This window comes from Condylura cristata, unplaced genomic scaffold (genome assembly GCF_000260355.1).
Source record: "Condylura cristata isolate star-nosed mole 26May11 unplaced genomic scaffold, ConCri1.0 scaffold00005, whole genome shotgun sequence".
Taxonomy (NCBI): Eukaryota; Metazoa; Chordata; class Mammalia; order Eulipotyphla; family Talpidae; genus Condylura; species Condylura cristata.
This window is the reverse complement of record NW_004567106.1, coordinates 31,790,108-31,810,003: the sequence shown is the minus strand read 5'-3', so window position 1 is coordinate 31,810,003 and position 19,896 is coordinate 31,790,108. Positions and strand designations below refer to the sequence as shown.

Sequence of the window (19,896 nt, the reverse complement as noted above, 5' to 3'; positions counted from 1 at the left end):
ATTGGACAAGGGCTAACCTAACTCTGGAAACCACTCACTTCTGATGTTAAAATTCACAACACAGAAATATTTTCCTACCTTCATACTCACTCTCTGTAAGAAAAATAGGTTCAAAGACAGCACAGCAAAGTATTAACAAAATGAAGTGACAACCTACTGAATGGGAGAAAACATTTGGAAAGCAAATATCTGTTGATGGATTAGTATCTAGAATACATAAAGAACTCATATAACTCATTAGCAAAAAAAGAAAAAGTATTCTGAGTTTTAAAAGGGCATAAGATGAATGAACAAATAAAAACAAAATTTGAAAACAAAAGGAGACAGAATTTTAACTATCAGATGGGACTTTGGGTAGATGGAGGCAATCTGAGAAAAGACTCACAAAATGAAAGACTTCTTTAGAAAATTACTGGCCTTTTAAAATATTACAATGAACTAGATCCAAAAAATAAATTTAAATTTTAAAGTTAAATTTTAAAAAATGGGTAAAAATCTGAAGAGACATTTTTTTCCAAAGAGAGAGATAGCCCACAAGTATATGAGATGTTTAATATCACTTGTCATCAGAGAAACAAATGAAAGCCACAGTTATCATAGTGGGCCTATTACAATGGTCATTATTAAAAAGATAGACCAAGTGTTGGCAAAGAGAAAAGGAAACCCTTTTACACTGTTGGCAGAAAATACAAATTGATGGAGTCAGTCACTATGGAAAACATGTAGAAGTTCCTTAAAACATTAAAACTAGAACCACCACACAATCAATCAATTCCACCTCTGGGTATTTATCCGAAGAAAATGAAAACATTAACCCACAAGGTATAGGGAGCTCCAAGTTCATGGTAGCATTATATACAATAGCCAAGCTTAGAAACAATCTATGTGCACAACAGTAGATAAAGAAAACATGATTTTTTACACACACACACATAAAATATTACATATACAATGCAACATTATGCATTCTTAAAAATAGAGTTAAGTCTTGCCATTTGTAACACATAGATGGACCTCAAGAGCATAACACTAAGTGAAATAAAGTAAATTGAGAAAGACAAATATATGATTGCATTTATATGTAAACTTTTAAAAACTTTAAAAAGAAAACAAACTTAGAGATATAGAGAACAGCTTGTTGGTTGCCAGAGACAGGGTGTAAGATTTGTGAGAAATATTTCAAAAAAGAAAAGATTTTTTTTCTCAAGGCCTTTCCAATATTGAACATGTCTAAATGTCCCTAATTCATGACTTCACACTTACAAAAATTCAAATAAAATTTAAAACTAAAACTAAATTCATATGAAAGTCTGTGTGAAATAATAAAATTAATAATTATATAAAAGTCAATAACAAATGTCTTGTCAAGCATATAAGTGAAATCTCAGAGCTAAATTACATTCTGTTGATTTGAGTCATTTGGACACAGCCTCAAAATAACATCAAAGTCTAAGGTAAAAGGTTATGAACTCAAGTTAAAAATACTAGAAAGTGGGCTCTCCCTGGTGGTGCAACAGGTTAAAGTGCCGCATCATGAAGCTCTCTGACGCCACTGCAGCACGAGTTCAATCCCCCGCCAAAGAGCTGACCCACATGGCATGGCAGACCTCTCCTGACCTGCACACTGCTCCCCTCAGCAGTGTACTTCGTAGGTCTGCCTGTTCTGCTCCCCACTCTGTCTCTGGTGAATCTTCTCACCCACCAGTCCTCTGGCCTGTACCCCACTTTTGTATACATAAATAAATAAATCTTTAAAAAAAAACTAGGAAATGAGACTTAAATACATCTTCCCAAGAATGAAAGATACCTTCTTCAGATTTAAAATCTTTATGTTCTTCTACCCACTTAATGTAGTAAAGATGCACAAAATACTAATTCTTGGGTGGTCTCCATCACCTTGAAAGTAGGTTTTCTAACCTCAGAACTTGAAAAGGTTCATCCTATTTAGTAAGCCTTTTTTACTTCCTTTCTCCCCTACTTTTTGCTTCTGTTTGGTCAAGGAATCTGACAGTGCCAAAGAAAACACAGCTGAAGCTATGGTTCATTATGACTTCTGACACATTGGACAGCATTAAAGTCTAATCACCTGAAGCATTTGATCACCTTGGATCATCTCAAAGCCCTTTTCCCTGTCCATCTTGTTCTGCCTGCCCAGCTACAAGATCTTTTGCTCTCCAAAATTCCATCTGATGGGCCACCGCTAACCCAGTCTACCAAGTGGGCAAAGCATCACTTAGATGGCACAAAGTTTAAAACCCTATAAAGAGGTGATCAAAGCTCCAGTCTTCAAGAAGTTAATGATTCTCTCCAAATATCACAAGTTAGGCCCATCAGCAAATGAATTAAGTTTTGCATATGTGCTTGAGAGATTCAAGTCTTAGCTGTGAGTAGGCCCACTAAAATATTGTCCTAGATAGTGAGATCATAAACGGATGTCTCTGGGAATCTCAGGCAAATTTCTGAACTATCACGAGGTGGAAGCAGACAACCAACAAGCATGACAATGTGTTCAGATTATTCAAAAACACTACTCTGGTGGCCCTCTGTGACTTTTGATCTAAGGGGAGAATGCATACAGCTGGGATTAGAAAACAGATATTTAATGAAAGCAGATTCCTTACAAGTAATATTCCCCAGAAGAATGATGTCAGCTGCATATAAGAGAAATGTTAAGTTCGCTGGTCCTGCAATAAAAGAACCCACCCAGAAAAATTAGCCTAAACCCAAGGGTCACAAGGTTTTGATAACGGCAAGTAGGAGAAATGTGAGGCAAAGAAATCCATAAGGTAATTCCTAGTGGAAAAGCTTTTCAAACGCTGGATGCCAGGGAGGATGTTGTCATCATGGCCTTTATTGGAGCTAAGAAAGGGCACATCCAAGGTCCGGGCTCATAAAGTCATGAGGCTAGAGAAGACCATGGGTTTTTTATTCTGCGATGTTTACCCATCTGCAGTTTAATAGGGAACATGGTAAAATTACACACACTTCTGCCTTTTAATATCAACCACCAAGTCACTTCATCTTCCGAGGGCTTGGTTACCTCAGCTGTTAAGTGAGGGAGACGAACCAGATGATTTCTGAGTTCCTGCCCAGCTATTAAAAAAAGCTCATGTCTGTGAAATAAGTTCAAATGCTATGTGTTCAGGAATCCACTCCATTCTAACCTGCCACATTACTTTCACATATTCTAAAATAATTATTACAGTTAAATTAAAACTAAATTGCACAATTAGTGGCTTGAAGCAGCTAGTCACATTTCTTTTCTTATAAACTCTGTGATAATCATATCATATCATGGAGACAATAAAAATTAAGTACAAAGCAAATATAAGATGAAATATTCCCCAGATTCCTCATAGTAAAGAAAAAAAAATGTGATACTATTTTGCACTTTTTCTCCCAAACCACCAGATCAAGAATAGCTTCCACAAGAGCAAGCTCTGACCAGAAATCTATTTGTACCACTGTGGTCTGTATGGTTGAGGGAGGCACAGTGGGTAAAGAAATCTGAATTCTAGACCCAACCCTTCCAGTAACCATCTAACTGGACAAGGTATCTAGTCTTTCCTAACTTGTAAAATAGCAATAATCCTATGACTCTTCTACTCTAAAATATGCTAAATCTAGAAATAAGTATGTGAAAAGTGTTGATTTCTAGGGAAGAAAGCTATCATTGGCAATAACAAAACATGTTAGAGCATGGAGAATTTTTAGAAGTTCAGTATCATGAACTTGGAAGGAAGAGACCCTCAATCTGCATCACAAAGTGGGCCATCAGCAAGTAAAAGCACTGAGTGGAACTGTAACACTGTCAGTAAAGCACAGATGTGCACAACTGTAATCTCCACAGTGGAATGGACTCAGCTAGGCTTGGAATGAGATGCACATATTGGTTCAGACTCCTGGTTTGTGAACAAACACATTTTCCATGCTCTTTCACCAAGTTGCTTCTTTCACCAAGTCTAGGTACTTTAAAATGATTGAAATCCCATAATCAGTCAGTTGACTAAGTGAGCATTTCTTTTCTCGAGGTGTCCATGTGGACTTCAAAACGGCTGTTCTAATGAGAACCTCATAGAAGGGTAGAGAGAAGGCGGGGCTGCTGTGGCTTGAACTGACAGATACAACAGCCAATCAAAGACCTCACGTTCTAAGTTTTCACTGTAATATGCATGTCCTTCTCCCTCAAGGCTTCTTTGTTTCGCTAACAAGCAAGATGGGAGGGAGAGTCACATCCTGAATACAGACTAAGGTGAACATCTTTCATTTATGATCTCATTAAGTTTAAATGTTTATTTCTTTAGGAAAATAATCTTTTAATATTGGAAAGAAGATAGACAACTAGAAATGGAAGGTCCAGTTGGAAAGATGGCAACAATAGCAAGATGATGAAGACCAAAATAAAGACAAAAAAGTTAGAACTGTTACTATGTGGAAAGGCATTTCTTCTGCAGATGCCATATTAGAAATGCTCTTGGTGGCACAGACATGGCTGGCCCAGCAGTGTCAGGGCCTTGTCCACAGAAGTGATGGCACAGAGGCAGCAGCTGCAGGGCCTGGTCCATAGAAGGGGTGGCAGGGCCTGGCCCCCACTGGCAGATGCTCTTAGAACAGCAAAGTCGCATCCGGCTGTGAAAACACCACTGCAATAGCAGGATCTGAGCAACGTTATGGGTCTCCTCTGACCCTGCCTCTTCCTAAAGGTGGACCAGTCGTTACCAAGATGGAGACAGAAGAAGTTCCTAGCTTCACTATCAAGAATAACAACTAACACTGAACTGGAGGGACACTGCAAAAGAGAACCATGCAGTTAGGAGAGGAACTTCAGGATCCTTGGGCACCAAAGGCCAGTGTAGATTTCAACAGAGATGGCACTGAAGAGATTTGCATTTAATCAAACAGGAGGTGGGTGGAGAGAAGATGCTGGAGGTTGTGGTCTGAGGTGGGGCACAGAAAACAGGGCTGTCTGCAACCCCTGGGAGGGGAAATGGAGGTAGCGGAGAGGCACACATCTTTGAATGAGGACGCCACAATGTGGAGATGTTTGCCTGCTCCACACACTGGGTCCTCGGCAAAAAGGCGGGTAAGGCAGCTGCTCTAGTCTGAACTGATGTTACCTCACCCACTAGGACAGGAAAGACAGGAACAATACATTCAAAAAGCTCAAAGGTAAAAGCTGTCAGCCAAGAATACTGTACATATTCTAGAAGACTCACTTTCAGATATGAGAGAGAAATAAAGATCTTCACAGACAAACAAAAGCCGAAGGAGTTTGCCAACATTAGACCTTCCCTTAAAGAAAAGAAAACCACAATGAATTGGAAAAGGAAATATGTTAAAAACAAAACAAAACAAAAAAAAAGCAACTAAAGACAAAGTGTCACTAGCGTTCCTTCATATGTCAGTAATCAACTTAAAGTAAATGCAACAAACTCACGAACAAAAAGCACAGCATGGCTGGCTGAGTCGGAAAACAAAACCCAGCTTTCTGCTGTCTCCAAAATATTGACCTGAGCTCCAAAGATAAACATAAGCTCAAAGCAAAAAGTTGGAAAACTATCCTACAAGTAAATGGGGCCTTTAAAAAAAGACACAGTCATTGTGAAATTACATAAATTTCCAGCTAAAAAAAGGTAACAAAAGACAACAAATTTAAAAATCTAGAAAAAAATGAACAAATGTTATAATCATACAACCTTGTAAGAGTAAGTCAGCAAGTAATTAGAAGCACTATGGTCTAAAAATGTGCTACAACTGCTGTACTGAATAAGCCATTTACTTTATCCTCCCTGGTACTATCATTAAAAGAGACACTAAGGGGCCCTCCCTGGTGGCGCAGCGGGTTAAAGCACTGCACTAAGAAGCTAAAGCCACTTCCACATGAGTTCGATCCCTGCCTGCCCCGGAGGTGACCACATGGTGTGGCAGACCTCTCCTGACCCGCCCGCTGCTCCCCTCAGCAGTGTACTTCATCTATCTGCCTGTTCTGCTCTCCACTCTGTCTCTGGTGAAGCCTCTCACCACCCCTGAACCTCTGGTGTGTACCCCAGTTCTGTATGAATAAATAAATAAATCTTTAATAAAAAAGAGAGAGAGATGCTAAGAAGAGGGAAGCAGGACTTGGGATCTGTTGCCTTAAGAATCCACGTGCACCACCATTGGTAGCGCTCCCTTCTTGCAGTGGGGCGCGACAACCTAGATGCCCAAAGTCATCACTAGCTACTCCTGCAAGCTGGGCCTCTCTCCTCCCTGACCCATAGGTGCCTACTCATGTCTTCTGATCCACTCTTTCTTTGTCTTGTTCCCTTATTCCAAGGACCACAGAGCCTGCAAACAGTAGAAAGGATGGGACTCATCCAGATTCTGTTAGCTGCTGGTATTATGCTATTTACAGTTATGAAATATGGTATCATATGATTAAACTTAGGAAAACTTGAAAAGTTTTATTCTCTAAACCATTTTTTTTTCAAAGATTTATTTATTTATTCATACAGAACTGGGGTATAGGCCAGAGATGTGGAGGGTGAGAGGATTCACCAGAGACAGAACGGGGAGCCGAACAGGCAGATCAATGAAGTACACTGCTGAGGGGAGCAGTGGGTGGGTCAGCAGAGGTCTGCCTTGCCATGTGATCACCTCCGGGGCAGGCGGGGATCGAACTCATGCGGAAGTGGCTTTAGCTTCTTTGTGCTGTGCTTTAACCCGCTGCGCCACCAGGGAGGGCCTCTAAACCATTTTATATTAACTTGAAGGTAAACAAAATGGATCATCTATTTAAAAGCAGCGGGAAGAACAAAGTCCTATCATTCTAGAAAGGTCTAGCAAGCAAATACCCAAGGATACTTATCCAAATGGTTACCGCAGGATCCTAGGATATCTGATGGGAAATGTGAAAGTAATTTTCTTACTTATCAGCACTTTAATGTGAAATATAAGTCCCAAATAAAAAAAAAATAGGCACATTCCATTAATTTGGGTAAAGGATGGTTGTGTTTTGGGATCATGGATGAAGCTCTTACCTGGCATGACCATGGTCTGAGGGGCCGCTGCGTCAGTGCTTAAGCAGAGACGTCCACCTTTGGCTAATCTATCGCAGAGCAAGGTGATATGTTTCTTCAGTCGGCTTGTGTCTTTGGGCATGTTCAGCTGGCTGCTGAGGTTCAAAGCCTGCTCCTTTGAACTCTTTGACAGGCAGGTCTTCAAGAGGTGAGAAATAGCAGCATCCACTGTCTCTTCCCAGCCCTGGATACAAAAGTGAATTTTGAATTTATACAAGGATGACAAATGAACCTGTGTAACCTCACCAGTCAGCTTATCAGGTTATATGCGAGTATATGTCCAAGTTTGGGGGCTTGACAAAACCTCGGTGTCCAGAAAACTACAGACCAGCTTGGCTTGCATTCTAGCTGTCATCATTTTGATCTTGAGCAAGTTACTTAATTCCTTTTAGCCGCATCCTCATCTACAAGTGAAAATACTAATAGTCTGTACTTGCAAGGGATGAGGTGATTAAATAGATGGAATATTAAAAGCGTGTAGCCCTGTACCAGGTGGAAGTAACTGGTAAAAATAATCATTTCAGCAGTAGTTATGTTTAATGATGTAAAAGGAGAAGTTGCCAGGATTGTGATTCATTTTACCTTACCTTTTTGTAAAAGGAGAACTGGGTAACAAAGACCTTCAGATCCTTTGGGGGAAAATGGAATAGAAAGAAAAACTCTGCTGTCTCAACTAATGGTCCCAAAATTTGGGGGTTATGGACAGAAATGGATCTTATTTGGAGAGTGATCTTGTGAAACACAAGAGCCTGGGTAGTCACTATTTACTGAAATCTGGAAGTCCTAAGAATCACAAGGAAGCATGAGTGAAGTACGAATGACATTGTCAATGTTACTCCATCAGTGCCCAGAGACCCAAGGGCTTGAGAATCAAAGTGAAATTACAAAGGAGGACACTGAATGAGTTTATTCTCATATAATGATACAGAACAGTCCAAGCCCCTTATATCAGAGGTGAGAAACCTAAGGAACCCCAGGATGCTTTACTGGTAACACCACTCCATCTTCCAATTTATCAGTCAAGCCAGTTGTCAAATATGCAAATCAGATAAGGTTATTCCTTAAATCTGAAGTCCTAAAGCCTAATGTTCAGGTTAGTTTATAAGACACTTCCTGCTCCAGCAATTTCTCAACTTTATTCTCCTCCTGTCCTCCCGGGCCTACAGGCCTCTGTACACTCTCAGTTCTCCCACTGCAGTGTCCTGCTCTTTGATTGGCTGCCTCCCACTAATGACATTTCCATCCAAGGTTTGCAGTCATGAGCCTCCAGAGGCCTCCCTCATGCCCACCTCCATCCCAGCACTTCTACCCAGTATGTGGTCACTGTCTATATTCTGATTTCCATGTTCACAGCACCTCTAGCCTAGTAGCTGGTTAATAGAGGGTGGTCAGGAATATGTTTGCTGGACAGAGGGATGGTAAGCAATAGAAGCAGAATCTTAGAGTTGTGAGGACTCTGGAGCTCTCTAGTCCACTCTTGTGGGGTTTTCCTAGAGTCCTTTATACAGTAGCAACCATCTACCGAGGCACAAAAGGTCATCTGTCTTTGCTATCCAAAATTGCTATTTTGGGAGACAGTCCTCCTACTAAGGACATTGTGACTAGAAGAAAGTTATTCCTATACTCAGCCAAAACCTGCCCTCTGTCCCTTATTCTACCCTCAGAGGCAGCAGAATAAATCTAACCTTTCTTTCACATGACAGCCCTTTATGTCTGTTAAGACAGCAATTCTGTACCCTCTCCTCCAGAATAAACATCCCCAGTTCCTTCAGCTCTTCCTTGTGTAAACATGGTTTCAAGTTTTCTCTTCATTCTGACCACTTGTCTTTGAATGATCTCCAATTTTAAACACTTAAAAATTTATACAGCTAAGCAGAGGACCCCAAACTGACCCCAAGACGCCAGGCTGAGCCTGGGAGTACAGGGTAAGACACAAGCCTCTCTCCTGTTTCCTGGGAATTCTCCCTGCCAACCCATTCTCCTGTCTCCTAGTTTTCCTGGCAGTTGTCCCACACTCTTGATTCACAAAATCTGAACAGATAGCTGAACCCCAGCTCTTTTTCACCCATGTCGTCCTTCTAGATTTATGCAGTCCATTCCTTAGACCCAGAGTGCAGGTTCTCGATATATTCACTTGAGAACTTCCCATGGTTTGCCAAAATCAGGAGATTTTTTTTTTAACTACTGACCCACTCTAGATGTCATGATACAAACCAGGAATCAAACAAAAACTTTTAAGTGACCTTGAAAATCCTTTCAGGAGATGTCAAAGGCTGCAAATATAACTTCCTACCCCGACCACTGAAGAATAATAAACCAGTAATTACTACAAAGATATCACTCTACAATGGTCAAAATGTAAGTTAGGCAAACATCTAAAATTGAATTAATAGTCAATAATATGGGAAGAGGTAAATGAAAAAAAAAAACTGACATATGTTCAAGTTGCTTTTGGAGACATTTGATGATCTCTAGAGAGTCAGAAGGGGAGATCCTCTGTAATGTGGCATTTGTGTGCTGTGGGACACTTCAGCATTAAAATAGATCCTACATTTTATATACTGTTCATCAAAACTACTGTTTTCATAAGTAGGTTACAGTAACATATTAAATAATTTTAGTAGACATGGCACTTAGCTAATATAAAAGTACTACAGAAGTTCTTTTCTACTGCCAACTTGCAGATCAAGTCAAAGCCATGTTATGGTTGGGCATTTGGCAAGGATATTCCTTAATATCATGAGTCATAATGCCAATATTTCAGAAAGATTTCTCCTAAAGTGCACGGTAATTATTTTGAATTGTTACTAAAACTCAATGATAATAAAACCTAATGTTTATGAGACAGAAGAAGAGGCCCTGAAATGACAGTGCTATCAAATAAAAATACAATGTGATATTCACAAATTAAACAAGTAGTATTCTTACCCAATAAAAAATGAAAACAAAACTATATGGAAATCTAGACTCTCAAGTGTGAGGACTTTAAAAATAAGCATTTTTAACCACTTTTTGGTGTTTGACTTTACCACTTTTCAAAGCTCATAAGGTGATAAGTCAAATGTTCGGTTTTAATGTCTAAACACACATATTTAATCTTTATCCTTTAACTTTGAGTATCAATTTTACTAATAATTTTGCCTTTTCTGCGTGTAAATAAAAAAAAAGTTTCAATTTGAGGATAGTCATGCTACAACTGTCTAGCTAATCATTTATTCTTCAATAAGAACTGATTCAATTTTAGTTCTCAAATTTACAACCTAACTCTTAAAGTCCTAGTTAACCATGTGTGCCTTAAAAAACAACAACAAAGTGAGTATGAAGTTAAATAAACAAACAAATGTATGAATAATTACTGAATGTAAATGGACATGTTGTTCCATCTCCATAGCCCTGTCAACATTGGAAACTAATTTATTTACTAGGTGGGTTGTGTGTGTGTGTGTGTGTGTGTTGCTTACATTATCTAGTCTGGTACTGATAATTAGAACTCCCCTTTGTCCCCAAGGTCTAGGCTCTAACCTAGAGCCTAGTGTCACTTCACTTTCTTCTTACATAAGCCCCTACTCTAGCAGCCTGCTTGAAGGGTCAATCCTTGATGGACTGGGCTACCTGGTTCTTGTTAAATCTCATCCAAGGAACTAGGCCGAAATGCTGCCTGCTGCTTAACTTCTCCAAGTTGCTTGCTACATGCACTGCCCAGCAAGCCTTCCCAGTTCTCTGTGTTTTTGTCCTGCTGTACAGGGGGGCTCCATGCTGCTTCAATATTCTTCTCGGTACAAGTGTGATACCTTGTTCTCATCAGCCAGTTCTTTAAATCTAGTTTGTTCCTTACCCTGACTACAGTCAGGTGGGCTGTGCTTTCTTAACCATAGAGACCACACTCAGTTTCTGACTTTCCTACCTGCCACGCTTATCTCCTTTGGTCACGGTGCCTAAATAGCTGTACAATGAAGTGGCTTCTCAGAAACAGAAAGAGGAAGCAAGTTTGACTACATTTATAAAATTAATGTTTAGGGTGTCAACCAGAGTAATCAAAGAGAAAAAAAATACACTGAAGAAGTGTTCTCCTTCCACTTCTGAAAGAGAACAACTAAGTGGAAGATAGGTGCCTCTTGATGTAGATTCTGACTAAAACCTCATTTACCTCAGCGGCCCCTTTACTCTGCAACCCTAGCTAAGTCACTTAATTTCTGTGGGGTACATCTGAGATCTCCAGAAAATATGACTATTTGTCATGCCAATTTTATATGCATGTGGATGCACGTTGGAGTCTTAAATGGAAGATAGTATGTAATAAGCAAATATAGTCAATCCTACTTTTCATAAAAATCAGAAAATACAAATACACCATTGAAATCCAATATGCAAAGTAACATCTTTAAATTTTTACTCAAAACAAATTATAAATTCCTGAAAACTTATGTTTATAATAGAAACACAGCCACATCCTTAACTACAGTAGTATAGCGAAAAACCACAAAATGCCTTGGTAGCATTTATTACCAAATGTTAACTGTAAGGGAGAGAGAAAGGTTTGAAAAGGAGATCTGTCTAAAGAACCAAATGGAGAGTATGTGGTCATCATCCAGGTTTCAATTGAGGACAGAAGAGTCTCACAAATGGCTTGTCTTGCATTACCCATTTCAAGGTAAAATAACCTTTGCATCATTTTCATTTATCTGAAAAATGAACTGTATCACAGAGAAATCTCCTCTTGAATAGATGTGAAGGTTTCTTGATGAAAAGTCTTTGTTATTTACAATTGATCTACAAAACCTTATGGTTATTATTACTTTGTATTATAACATGTTATACTTAATGGAGATAAGCGAAAAATAATCATGCAAAGGGTCATTGTAATCCTTGGTACAAATACAACTTAGTACTTTAGTTGTAAAGTATATATTTTGGAAGATAAAGGAATTTTTCAAGATTATCTAGGTCCATATTATTTCCAAAGAATAGACTGCACTCAGAGTATCTTTCTAAGAGAGATCAAATGTTGAGGCTATTTTACCTTTGAAAAGAAAAACATTTCTTTGAACCTCACATAAAATAAGATAATCTTAAAGTGAAGCCAAGCTATAGCGTCTATGATATATATTAATGAGTTTTAAATTATATTCAATAGTTATGGTAAAATAAAACTGATAAAAGCCAGCCTTAACTTGCTTAACTATCATTAATAAAATGAAGTATTTCCTTATAGCATTCATTTTTATTTTAAATTGAAGTCATTTATTGGACTTTTGGAGTTCTATATATCTTTATGATGATGCAAAAACTACAAAAATCCAATTTGGTTTTCAAACAAATGTAGAAAAGTGTATTGGGCTTATCAACATAGCGCACTGCTTTTGTTTGGATGAAAGTCAAAAACCTTGACAAAGAGAAGCCAAGGGACATTCACAGAAGTTAGCAGTATAAGCAGAAATCACAGTCTACCTGAGCCTTTTATTTAAACTTATGTTTTGCCTAGATATTTGCATTTGAGCTGCACTCCCATTCTGACCTCAATGTTTTAAGATAAAGGAAAACAAAATACATTATCTGTACACCATGAAACCAGATTCTGGATAGCCATGTTCAGTTTTAAAACAAAACAAAATGTTTATGATGTTCCCTATTGACTTAGTATTAAAGTTTGTTTCAGGCAATAACTTCCAGTCATATGTACTGTTCATAGACAATTTACAGAAAAATTAACACTGGATGGCCCTCCCTGGTGTCTCAGTGGGTTAAAGCACAGCACTGAGAAGCTAAAGCCACTTCCACAGGAGATCAATTCCCACCTGCCCCGGAGGTGACCACATGGCGTGGCAGACCTCTCCTGACCTGCCCGCGCTCCCCTCAGCAGTGTACTTCGTCAATCTGCCTGTTCTGTTCCCCACTCTGTCTCTGGTGAAGCCTCTAGCCACCCCTGAGCCTCTGGCCTGTACCCCAGTTCTGTATGAACAAATAAATAAATCTTTAAAAAAAAAATAACATTGGAAAGTTGTTAGTGAAGATTCCAGGAGAAAGCTGCTTTGGAGCGGAGGGAGGAGGGACATAGATTAGATAATTTGGACCAATTATCCTATCAAGAATAACAAGAAAAAATATATACAAAAACCATCTCTTTGAAGTATGGGAAAGCTAATGAGATAGTGATTACCAGGTGAAAATCGAGGATGCTTAGGAGCTATCTTGTCTAACATAAGTATTGATTCTTCACTTATTCACTGCTGACCACTGTAACTTATGCTTGTGTATATATTCCCATGTGAGGGGTAGCATGGAGCAATTCCCATGAACAGTAGCAATAGAACTATGGCAATAATAGAAAGAAGAGTAAAAACTATTTTGGACCTCCGAAGTGCTAGAAAGTGTGCTAAGATTTTTACACATATTATTCAGTTAATTATTATCATTATGGTATAAGGTAGTTGTAATTTTGAACTAAGCTTCTAATATAAGACATTTCCCAATAAAAAGTACAGTTATTTATTTAAAGTGGGAGCTGTAGCTGGATCCATGTCCTTGGCTACTCTTATAGAGCACTTATTTCCCATTTCATTATGTGAGTTTTTATCAGTTTGTTGTCATCAGATCATCGTAGGCTTCTTTTACTCATACATATGATGTTAGAAAATGCCATGTGCGTTCTCCCCCAGAAAACTTATGCCCATAATGAACATATTCACAAAACCAAAATTTAAATCTGTTATGTATCCAATAAATCCATAGATGGATGTTACTTCATAGTCAAAAAAAAGGTCTACTACAGTTTCGATAGGTCAAGCTTTTAGAAGAGTCCACAAAATTTTTAAGCACCTCCATACACTACAGAAACAGGTATCTTGGAATGAACTTGTCTCTAATACCATGTTCGCAGAAATATTACAATGGTTAACTTGACTCTGATGAGTCTGAATTATAGATCCCTATTTCAGGGATCCACTATTGAAAATATTTAGGGTTGATACAGAATCAGAAAACATGGGATGCCCCAAGTATCAAATTATCTGACAGAATCTGAGGAAATCTTTATTGATGTTATAGCACAAAAAAGGGACCCAGTTAGTAAACTAGCTGCATTTGACTCCTTCCTGACAAATCTGTGTTCTAACAATCTCAAAGAGTAAGAAATGACTGGGCTTTCCCTGGTGGCTCAATGGGTTAGGACTCAGCACTGCAAGCTGGGCGCAGCCACCTCAGTGCAAGTTCAATCCCCGGCACTGGAGGTGATCTACATGGCACGGCAGACCTCTCATGACCAGCCCGCTGCTCCCCTCAGCAATGTACTTTGTCAGTCCGCTTTTTCCGCTGCCCACTCTATCTCTGGTGAATCCTCTCACTGCCCCTGCACCTTTGGCTTGCACCCCAGTTCTGTATGCATAAAAAAAAAGTGACCAAATTCAAGGGGAAAAAATCCAAAAATACATGAAACCACTGATTTAAGTATAAAGTGGTACAGCATCTGTTCCTTCTGTTTTTCTCCTTCCCTTTAATTAGTTTGGATTTTTCAGGACCACCCAGAAGTTCCACTTGTCAACGTGTATCTACCTACTTCTTTGTTGGTCAGGACCACCAATGAATCTTAAGTAGCTACAGGAAAGGCCACATAGGCGATCTCTATTTTCCTTCACACAGGAAAATACCAAGTCTGGAAAAAAAGTGTCTAGAATGGTACCTGATGTGAATGACCTGAGCATCACTCAATGTTAGTGCTATTTTTCATGGGGACCAAACCAACAGCCGTAGCAACACAAATGTCAAAGTTGAACAGGAATTACTTACAGAATATAATGTTTATCCCTAAATATTGATCTAATTTCAAATATCTTTATCAATTTAATAAAGCACTAGTTTGAATCCACATATTTATCTGTTTAAAATGTTTATTTAGAGAAAATTAGTGCAAGGTATTAAATACTGTAAGGGTTTTTAAAAAAGTACTATCCTCAAGTAACTTACAATCAAGTGATAAGAATGTATGTAAATATAGCACAGTATAAGATATGTACAAAAATATGATGGAGAAACTAAGAGTCTGTAGAGAGAGGTACAAGTAAGTGCTTCAGGAATGATTTTATCTTAGCCTCCTTCCAAGGAGATCAAAATGTATCTGTGAATTAACAGAAATTATTCCAGACAGAAAGGTCTTTAGATTTGTCTACATGATTAATTACTATGATAGGTAAGACATCTGTTGCAATCCTGCTTGATTCTTCTGGAGGTGGGGTAAAACTTACCTCACACTTTCCAGGTCAGAGGGGTGAAGTTGCTCAGCTGTTAATCTAACAACTGAACACAGTAGTTATACAGCTTCTGCCAAACAACAGAGTCCTCAGACAAAAAATCCTACAGGTGTTCAACAGGCAGCAATTTTCAGGAATGGCAAAGAAGTGAAGAGGTATGGATGGAACACACATAGCAGCTGTTATATTCTCTATTTCAAAGCAGCATCAGGAAAATTAAATGGGATAACATATGTAGAATATTTAGCCAATGATTTGCACATAATGATGCCCAAGAAAAGTCTGTTTCCTTACATGCCTTTGAACTGCAAAAAGCAAGACTATCTCAAGTGGTATGTGTGTGTTTAGTTTCTGCCTTTTCTCTTCAAAATAGGAAATCTTCTAATTTGAAAAACCAATTGCACTTGGATCTAAGATCACTTAAAACTATATGGAAATGTTTACCACCTCGAATTCAGACACATTGAGCTAGAAAACAACTAACCACTGCTATTAAACCATACAAATTGTAATCATGAAAATAAAATCTTATTTCATAAGAAGTTGGAAAATTTTACCACTTTAATAGGGGAAAAAAGCATATTTTTAACAAGATCAGTGATTTCATCTGCAAATTTTTATTCACTGTGTCCCTGTAGTTCTCATAAATGACATGTCAATGAGATCTAGACTTAGATTTCCTAACTATGTTATGCAATCTACTAGGTTAAAAGTGATAGCAGTAGACTCAACAGTCATTATTTCTCATAGTACATGTGTGGCTTTCCCTTCAAAAGGCAATAACTAGTAAGATTTTTAAAGTTTTTGAGAAATCTGCTGCTGGGCAAAGATGCTTGCCCCAAGATGGAAAAACATGACCTTTTCTATAACTCTCTGTCAACTCACAAGTTTCCTTTTAATTAAAAAAAAAAAAAAAAAGACCTGCAATTATAACTCTTTTACTCTGTGCTTACAAATATGTTCTACAAATTCTAGGTTTTGTTTTTTTTTTACATTAACATTTCTGAAGTAAGATGTGTCTTACACTCAGTAGCATCTAATAACTGCTGGTTTTCAGGCTCCATTGCTTGAAAATATTGCCACTGCCGTGTATGCAGACTTTTTCTTAGTTGTTTATATTATGTCACTTCAGTTACTTCAACTGACATAAGTGCAAAGGCAAGAGTCTACCAATAAACTGCAATTTAAACTATCTTTAAAGATAATAGTAATTAAAAAAAAGTTTTATACACAAGAGAAGCATGAAAATAGGGCTGTTGGGGGTATAAATTTAAAATTAGTGATGCATTTATTTATGATTGAAGAATGACAGCTATTTCATATTTTTTGATATGTAAGACAAAAAAGATATAGTAATATATTTATACAGTAGGGTACTATTGCTCATGTTAAAATTGCAAAATCACTGGAATAGATGTGGTTTGATGAATGTTTCGCACAGGACTATTGTTGGTGCAGTAGACATAAACTACCTAAAATTTCCTGATACCTGTGAACAGAAGCTGCTTACCTCCCAGTATCATATCATTTTACTGTGGAAAGGATGAAGTTTTGAGCTTCGTCAGAGAGGAAAATTTTCAGAAAGCATATCAGAGGCTCAGAACATTCATGAAAGTAAAAGAGGCACATTCTTAAGAAATGCTGCATCAAAAATTATGCAAAGGAAAAAATAAAGAAATCCTAAAGATAGAGATGACACATCTTACAGGTTTTACAGAGAAAAAAAGAAATGATACATCAGCAATCTTCTTTGTGGCTATATGCAAAAACTCAGAGAAAACAATGCTGCATACCAATATTAACTTTAAAAAAAAAAAAAAGCCCCAATGCTGTTACTTACAATGGATGCATCTTACTGCTGAAATACAGTAGAAATAATAACTACCATTTCTTTATATATCGGGCACCACCTTTGGCACTTTACACATAATGCCAATTAGATCTCGTAAGAATCTTAAGATGTATATAAATGCTGTCCTTATAACATCTATATACCTTGACAAGCAGTTTCCAAACGCGATCCCAAATGTAATGCAGTTTTTAAAATATGAGTTAGTACCTCTTTCTTATCATGATTTTTATCATTGTTCGAAGGACATAGATAACTCAACATCAAAACCCTGAAACTGAAAATGTTGCTGAAGACACCCAAAGAAGGTTCTCTGACTGGCCTAGTTGATAGAAAGCAAATAATTTTCTGTTACTTTGTGGCAGAAATATAATCTGAATATGTCTTACTGAAGGGGAAAAAAACCTTATTATACATATTTTATTCAGTTTGATTGTGTTTGAGTAAATCATTTATAGTAGGTTATAGCCAAATCTAATGAAAGTCAGATTACCCATTAAAAAAATAAAAAAGGAAAGGCTATACCTGGGATGGAAAAAGAAATTCCCCATGTAACAGGTCTCAGAGGCTGCCATGACCTTTCACCTCTCCCCAAGCCCATGCAAAAGACAGCGGACTTCCCGCTTCTGCACACTTCTGAGCCAGCAGGTTCCTCACTCTGCACAGGCTGTTTCCCATCAAACTCCATTCACGCCTTCATGAGGAAGGTACTGGAGAGCCAAGATCACTCTGTTTCTTAATAATGTTCTTCTTCTGTACTACTCATTTACTGACCCGGCAAGAATATAAAGTAAAAACAAGCTGAATTTCTCTTCAAACACAGCCGTCCCTGGGGCTGGGTTTCGTTTCCCACCATCCAGAGAAAGACACCAACGTCTGAGTGTTCCATCAGTTGTCTGAGGATACAGAGCTGCTTAGGCATTTGCTCAGAAATGGATTTGAACCCCAATTTAACATAATATTCTATTCAACAAATATACCACAGTTTGTATTTTCCAACTATTAATATTTAGGTTACTTTCAGAATTTCATAATTGTAAATATAAACATCATGGTACTAAATGGACTTTAGTTTACTACTTTCAGTGCATTAACTGAGATAATTGATGCCAAGTATTAGATTAGTTTTATTACCCACATTTTCCTAGAACACTCTGGAAAGCCTAAGTCAGAAATAGATGGGTATTTCTGTTTCACTCCATATCTGCCAGTTCTGTTTATTACCAAATTTGGCTAAATCAATATAGTGCACCTAGCAGCTGTTTTCATTTACATGGCATCATCACTGGTGTCATGGAACAGTTTTGGATTTACTGATTTGAATTACAAGATATGTGAGTGAATGGATGTGTATATGGGATATGTGTATGTGTGTGAGTGTGGGAGGGATGTGATTTTGGTAATCTAGCTACTGATCTAACAATATATATTTTACCATCTGAACAGGAGAGGTCAGGTTTTGCTTTTAGAAAAAGGATTATACAGTGATTGGAGAAGAATCTGTAATTGTGTAAAACATTATGAAAATAAATGGAGTACCAAGCAATACCCAGATACTTGTAGCTGACTACATGTATAGTTGTTTAAATTTATAGGGATTTAGAAGAAAATATACTTGTTAGAATACAAGACAAGCATGTATACAATTTTAGAGAATATAATGATAACTAAATTATGCCATACCCACAAGTGAAATTCTTAAAAGAAAGGAAGCCAGAATAAATAGGGAGGAAATGAAAATTGATCTGCCTCTTAAAAAGGGTGGGTGGATGGGGTAAACAAAGGATACTGTTTTACATTTAAAAAAAAAAAATACCATCAGCTTTGGCTTGTTGGAAAAAGTTTGGTGCCCATGAAAGTCAGAAATCCCGGGAACATCGAAAGCAAGCTGGGAGTCACAAAAAGGAGTTTTAGAAAGAAGATACGGCAGGGCTAAGTAACTGACCTGGTACTGGAGTCCAGACACAGGGGAAATATGGGAAAGCATATAAGCAGATGCGTGATAGGAGAGCAGTGGGTCATGAGCATAGCTGAGATAGGCTGATCACTCTAGCACAGAGAGCAGAAATGCTACTTTGAATGCACCACAGAAAGTCAGATAGAATAATGCAAGCAAAAGGGGTTTCTAGAAACATTCCCAAATGAACAAAAGCCTGCTGGAGTGACTTGATTCAACCTGAAGGTGCAAACCTGCATGTGATTACAACACGGAGGAATGTCCGATTTTAAAGGACATTTCAAGGGATGTGCACATTTCTAAAAGAATGTGATATCCCAGAAATGTTAAAATCATCTCTTTAATTAGTAGACTCACACTAGGTTGAACTCATGCCAATATTTCTAGTCAGGAAACAAACTGGTAAGCTCTGTGAGAATGCATTATGGGTGGTTGAGTTTTACTCTTTCATTATTTCACACAGGATTTTAGGATTTGAGAGTTAAAATTCAATAAATCAACTCTTTGTTATTTCATCTGCATTTGAAAATGCATAAATAACATTGTGTCCATTAAAGAACTGTTTCATATCTGATATACATGAGAAAAGTTTTTAAAAATATGCATTACCATTTGTACACTCTATTCTACTTGGCTCTTACTTATTCTGATGCATTTCAATTTTGAAAACACCAATCAACTCAGAAAGCCTCTTATGTTATGTTATATTCAAGTCTGATGAGATCAAATATTATACAATTATAATGTCAATTGCATCTAACTAAGCAACAGCACAAGTATGTGGCCATT

General features: G+C 37.8%; 1 protein-coding gene across 1 annotated transcript in view; it reads right to left on the bottom strand.

Moving 5' to 3' along the window:
* The window catches only part of BBS9 (Bardet-Biedl syndrome 9), a 332,179-nt gene that overhangs the window by 51,867 nt on the left and 260,416 nt on the right, over positions 1-19,896 (bottom strand). Inside the window, exon 21 of the mRNA XM_004677146.2 lies at positions 7,020-7,242. Within this exon, the coding sequence (XP_004677203.1) occupies positions 7,020-7,242 (223 nt within the window). The remainder of the gene's footprint in view (positions 1-7,019; positions 7,243-19,896) is intronic.